General features: G+C 37.4%; 1 protein-coding gene across 2 annotated transcripts in view; it reads right to left on the reverse strand.

Annotated features, from left to right (window-relative positions):
• Positions 1-6,877, reverse strand: part of SLC25A12 (solute carrier family 25 member 12) — a 79,636-nt gene that overhangs the window by 48,838 nt on the left and 23,921 nt on the right. For both annotated transcript variants that reach the window (XM_008053760.2, XM_021710312.1), the window contains one exon: positions 4,861-5,000. In XM_008053760.2, the coding sequence (XP_008051951.1) occupies positions 4,861-5,000 (140 nt within the window). The remainder of the gene's footprint in view (positions 1-4,860; positions 5,001-6,877) is intronic.

Here is a 6,877-nt window from a genome sequence, read left to right on the forward strand (position 1 = left end):
CCTTGGGCTCAGGCAATCCACTCACCTCAGCCTCCCAAAGCGCTGGGATTACAGGCTGAGCCACCAAGCCTGGCTCATTTTCTTTTTAAAAATTAGCTTTCAAAGGTACAATATTTTCAACTTTTCAAGTTTGAGTATTTTACAAGAGAAATAACACTAACTGGGAAATCACTGGAACAAGCACTAGGTTCTACAAGTACTCATACCTAAAGGGCACAATTTATTATTTTTTTTCTTTAATCTTTTTTATTTTAAAGATGTGGGGTACAATTCAGGTTAGGTATACAAATGTTCATTATGCAGGTACCCTTGTTGATGAGGTGTGCCCCTCTCTCCCCTGTCAGTTTCCCTCAACTGTCAAACCTACCCCTCTCCCCTGGCAGTTCCCCACTTCTGGAGGGCATAATTTCAAATCTGTAATCACCCTAGCTAAGAAAAATAATACTTTGGGCTTTTTTTTATAAGGTAAAATAAATGAATCTTGCTTCAAAGTTAAAAAGGGGGTGAGTGGGTAGATATGGGAAGTAAGGAAAGGATGAAGAAAGGGAGTTACACACTTTTGACATTCTGCTTGCTGAGTAAGAGACGTTAGTTGGAGTTAGATGCATTTCATCTAACTTAATGTGAAAACAGCAGAGCTTCATAAGCAGTGTGACTTGGGATGAGATTGAACTTGTACATTTAACTCCACTATTTTCCACTCTCCACTAAAATCACAGTAAGAGAGCAAAACAAAACAGAAATCCAAGGACAAAGGAAACAGAAAAGGAGAAGACAGAGACTATATTTTTAAGATCAGAAAGCAGAAGAAGCTGGGCTCGGTGGCTCAGCCTGTAATCCCACGCCTTTGGGAGGCTGAGGTGAGTGGATTGCCTGAGCCCGCGGGTTCAAGACCCACCTGGGCAGCGAGACCTCATCTCTACAATAAATCAAAAAATCAGCCGGGTGTGGTAGCGCATGCCTGTAATTCCGGCTACTTGGAAGGCTGAGGCGGAAGGATCGCTGGAGCCCAACAGGTTGAGGCTGCGGTGGCCGGGAGCGGCCACTGCACTCCAGTCTGGGCGACAGAGTGAGACTCCAACTCAAAAAAAAAAAGAAAGCAGAAGAGCAAGTGATAACCAGAAGTGTAAACAGCAAAACAGAAAAGCAAGCCAATGTACTTGACAGAACCCCCAAAGCCTCAGGAATTGGTTGTTACTAGAAGTGACAGTGAAGGTGAAGCTGAAAGTGAGGGGCTTAGATGGAAATCTGTTTAAGAAGCAGTTACCTGCCTTACTCCAAATAGCTAGGACTCTGCCCTTTCCCAGACCTGGCAGACCTGGTTTACTGTTTGGAGAGTTTAACAGAGAATCTCTGGAGTAGTGGAGACCACGCATAGTTGAGAGGGAGAATTTCACATTGATAAAAAGTAATACACTGAAAGTCCTTCTCCAAACCGAACTCTATTCTCTTACTCAGCAACCAGAATGGCAAAAGCCAGATCCAATATCCCAGATGGGGGACCAGATGATTCTTCTCTGATTCCCCAATCCAAAATAAAAGACCCAAATATATAGATAGAGGGTCACCAATAAAATAACCCAGGCAGAGCATTATAGTAAGGTCCAGAGTTAATAACCTACACAAACCCAATGCTGTCAATTAACCCTAATCTTAAATATGAGCAGAGGACCATCAGACATATGAGAAAGCCCTAACATGAAAAACAGAGACTCAAATTAAAAAAAAAAAAGTGGAGGAAGAAGTTTTATCCTCCACATTTTCCTCCACTTTGCAGAGAAGAAAACTTTTCATAAAATCTAAAAAAACCCTGTGTTTAGTATCTTTAGAAAAGTGAAAGAAAATCGTATATCCATAAAACAATAACAGTATACTATGTGCTAAAAAAGGAATAGTAAGGAAACCAAAGAGAGCTCCTGAAAATTAGAAATTTTTATTTATTTATTTATTTATTTAAATTTTTTTAAAAATTATTTTTACAGAAAAACATAACGGAGGATTCAGAAGGAAAATAGGAGAGAAAAAAACACTAAAAGATCATAAATATTTAACAGTACTAGTAAGGAAGAAAACAAGTTACATAATAAAATTTTCAAGAATTGAAGGACATAAATTTTCAGATTAGAAAAGCCCACTTAATCAAGAGCCTAGCATAATGAATAAAAAGAAACTCACATCAAGAAATATCATCGGCTGGGCAAGGTGGCCCACATTTGTAATCCCAGCACTTTGGGAGGCCAAGGCCAAAGGATTGCCTAAGCACAAGAGTTCGAGGTCAGTCTGGGCAACATAGTGAGACCTCATCTTTACAATAAATCAAAAAATTTGCCAGGCATGGTGGCATGTGCCTGTAGTTCTGGCTACTTGGAAGCCTGAGGGCGGAAGGATCACCTGCACCCAGTAGACTGATGCTGTGGTAGCTGTGATTGTGCCACTGCACTCCAGCCTGGCAACAGAGTAAGACAAAGAAAGGAAAGAAAGGGAAGGAAAGAAGGGAGGGAGGGAGGGAGGGGGAGAGAGAGAGAGAGAGAGAGGAGAGAGAAAGTGATTGTGCCACTGCACTTCAGACTGGCAACAGAGTAAGTGGAAAGAAAGACTGAGGCTGCGGTGGTTGTAAGCATGCCACTGCACTCCAGTCTGGGTGACAGAGTGAGACTTCGATTCAGAAAAAAACCCCAAAACAAAAAGAATGAATGGCACAGGACTGCTTAGCAGCAATACTGGAAACTAGAAAACAAAAGAGAAATGCTTTCAAAATTATGAGGGGCTGGGTGCGGTGGTTCAAGCCTGTAAGCCCAGCTCTCTGAGAGTCCAAGGTGAAGGGGAATGCCTGAGCCCACAGGTTCGAGAACAGCCTGGGTAACTTGGCAAGACCTCATCTCTACACTAAATCAAAAAATTTGCCGAGTGTAGTAGCATGTGCCTGTAGTTCCGGCTACTTGGAAGGCTGAGGTAGAAGGATCACCTGAACCCAGTAGGTCGACTCTGGAATGGCCGTGATCATGCTACTGCACCCTAGCCTAGAAGATGAGGTAAGACTTCACCTCAAAAAAAAAAAAATTATGAGGAAAATAAATGACTACTAGAATTCAGTTCCCAGACAAGTGATTTAAGAGTAATGATGGAACAAAAGGTTTTCAGATACGAAGTCTCAAAAAAATACTTTACTTCATCAGAAAGATACCGCATGAAGTATTTCGCCAAAAAGAAGTAAACCATGACAGAGGAAGAAATAAAATTAAGCACACAGGATGTTCAACATAACAGAAAGGCAAATGGATTCTCCAGGATAAAGGTGAAGGGAGACCACAGAATTGTGGCTATGAAGCAAGCTTACAAAATCCAGCTTCCGACCATGAAGCAGGTCAGAAAGCACAAGGAAAATGGTGCAGCTGCTGTGGAAAACAGTTCAGTGGTTCCTCAAAAAGTTAAACAAACTTAACATATGACCCAGGAATTCCACTCCTAGGTGTATAATCAAAAGAAATGAAAACAGATGTTCACACAAATATTTATATATGTATGTTCATAGCAGCACTGTTCTTAATAGCCACAAAGCAGTAATAACCCATATGTCCATAAGCTAATTAATGGACAAAATATATTATATTCATATAGTGGAAAGTTATTCAGTCATGCTTCATGCTGAACACATTCTACTACATGGACAGTCCTTGAAAACACTATGCTAAGTGAAAAAAGTCAGACACAAGCATTCATATTGCATAATTTCATTTATATGAAATATCCAGTATATGAGTGAATCCATAGAGACAGAAAGCAGACCAGTAGTTGCTAGAAGTTGCAGGGAAGCAAAAATGGGAAATGACTACTTAGTGAATACAGGGTTTTCTTTCGGGACAATAAAAATGATTTGGAACTAGACACATGTGGTGGCTGCAAAATACTGTGAATGGACTAAATGCCACCAAGTTGTATACTTTTAAATGGCTAATTTGTTATGTAAATTTTACCTTTTTTTTTTTGAGTTGGAGTCTCACTCTGTCACCCAGACTGGAGTGCAGTGGCCGCTCTCAGCCACCGTAGCCTCGACCTGCTGGGCTCCAGCAATCCTTCCACCTCAACCTTCCAAGTAGCTGGAACTACAGGCGTGTGCTACACGCCTGGCTAATTTTGATTTATTGTAGAGATGAGGTCTTGCCAAGTTGCCCAGGTGGGTCTTGAACCCACGGGCTCAGGCAATCCACTCACCTCAGCCTCCCAAAGGCGCAGGATTACAGGCTGAGCCACCGAGCCCGGCAATTTTTTTTTTTTAAAAAGAAAGAAAGTTTCTGGAACACTCCAAGAAGATGAAATTGATAGAATACCTAATGTGTTTTAAGCATATTAAAAGGAGATTTCTAATAATTGGAGAAGTTTGAGGATGAATTAGTATTAATAAATACAAAACTAAACAAATGAAAACTAGGAACTCTAACAATAATAATTTTAGTCATGAATAGTATTTACAAAATCATAGTAATTCAAAAGATTGCTGGTCTAAGCAGAATCATGACATAATTATATTGGGGGTAGAGGACAGAAAAGATCCATATCTGTGGTAGGGAGAGAGAGGCGAAAGAACTTTTTTCTAATCTTCCAGAGTTAGAATTCAATCAAAAATACATAAAAGTGGAAAATTGAAAAAGCAAAAATGCTAACACAAGTTTATTATTTAAATAAACATAAGTAAACATCTATAAGAATTTAAAGACGTTGCCTCTGGGAAATGGGAATTGAAAAATGGGGTGAAATGCCACAAAAGGTTTCTATTTTTATAATAAACTTAATAAAAACAAAAGGGAAGAAGGTAGAGGAAGAATCATATATATTTACAACAGCTATGGAAACTAAGCTCACCTGAAGAAACTGTGTGAATTCTGTGTAGTTAAGATGCTTCTTCCTGTTATGCCCAAAATGCAGTCGGATAAATTCACAGTCCCAGTTAAAAGGGATATGATGATGAATAATAGTCTGTCCAAAAATTTCTTTGACATTTTCTTAAAAGGGAAAACAAAAATAAATCAATTATATCTTAAATAAGTAGTTTAATCCACTGCAATGTTCCTACAGAAAAAAATTAAGAGAAGTTTTAAAGTCAATATCATCTGCTTCTATTAAGATTAACTGCAAAATTTTTGTGTGTGCCCAGAAACCCATGCACAGGAACACAATTGATACAAAATATAATTTTACACTTAAGATTGTGTACCATTACACATAAGGCCATGAGATTCTTAATTTCTTTTTATTTAATTTTAATTAGAAAGTGATTTATATCTTGTACTATAAATGGCTGCTACTTTACATTCCAGTATAAAATCAATAGTGTTTTCCCAGTTCCTCAAGGAGTCGAATTAAGCCCTTTATCAGAAGCATGAATACCTAAATTACAGTATAATGAAATATTTGTCATACTAAGTATGGTTTGATTGAGGCTTGATTATTACATTCACTCTAGCCTGAATATGTCTATTGAAGATAGGTATAAGAAATACTACCAAAAGCATATCATTAGCTCAGCAGCAAGCACCTTATTAAAAGCTTCTGATATTGTTAAAAATATGGTCTTGACAAAAGCTTCAAAATCCCCATAAAATCCATGATTATTAGTCTGAACTATTAAAATATTTTAAGATAAGTGAAATTAGTGATTCACTTTTAAATAAAGAACTAAATATGATACACTAACTTTTAGATAGGAACCAGTCACACTGTGTATGTAATATACAACCAAAACCCTCTGGCAGCTTGTCTTCATGCAATAACAATGTCACTCACTTTCTTACACAGTTCTACACTTACTATAAAAGTCAATTCACAAATGACTGGTACTTTAACAAGCATAGACTGGATAGACTAATTTAGAAGCTCATGCCAAAAAAAAAAAAAAAAATCATGAACAAAGTTAAGAAAGCAGGAAGACTGTTTTACTGTTGTCTTAAGAACAAAATTATTTTCAGATTTAAGCCAATTTTATTAGTAAAAAGATTTTACCATCAATAGTTATCAATTATATTAGAGAATTAATTAATAAGTAAACGTTTAATGTTTTACAATCTCCTCCAACTATGCTACTTTAATTTCTACAAATTATTTGAATAAGATACAGATCTCATATTGTAAATGGTTTAATGGATTCCCTTTAGTCTTATAGATATAACCTTTTTCCTAATCAAAACATTACTATTGGGGTGGGGGAATGTAAGAGTACTGAACTGGAAATCCTACCAGTATAGACTCAGTATAACAGCTCTAAAAGATTACAGCAATCAGCAAAGTTGGAAGAAGGCATTGGATGTCACTGGGGAGATGGGATTCTCATCTTTTCTTTCAAATGGAATGCAGGATTCATTTCTTGTCTAAGTAGTGAAGTATTTCAGAGTTTTCCAATTATGTCAAGTATATTCACTACACATAAACACAAATTAAATGTATGGGTTTTTGTTTCTGAAAACAAGAATTAACTCAATAGCAATTCATGGGACACTGGTTTCTAACCAATACAAAAGATTATCCTTAAGTCTGTATAAAACCCCAAGTTGTAAAATATGTTAAAGTTGATAATTACAGTAATAAATGTTACAGCAAATATTTAGGGCTACAAAGGGCTAAGAATATTATAGCAGGTCAGCAAAGATTTTTTTAAGGTCATTCTAATTTAATTAATTACCTGCTCCTATCCTCAAGTTAAATAATTTTTTATTTTTAAGGTCTAACAAAAAAAGTGTTCAAGTAAAAAACTCAGCCTGTAATCCCGCGCCTTCGGGAGGCTGAGGTGAGTGGATTGCCTGAGCCTGCGGATTCCAGACCCGCCTGGGCAACTTGGCGAGACCTCATCTCTACAATAAATCAAAAATTAGCCGGGCGTGGTAGT

The sequence above is a fragment of the Carlito syrichta genome, unplaced genomic scaffold (assembly GCF_000164805.1).
Source record: "Carlito syrichta isolate Samal-C Ts95f unplaced genomic scaffold, Tarsius_syrichta-2.0.1 Scaffold288421, whole genome shotgun sequence".
Taxonomy (NCBI): domain Eukaryota; kingdom Metazoa; phylum Chordata; class Mammalia; order Primates; family Tarsiidae; genus Carlito; species Carlito syrichta.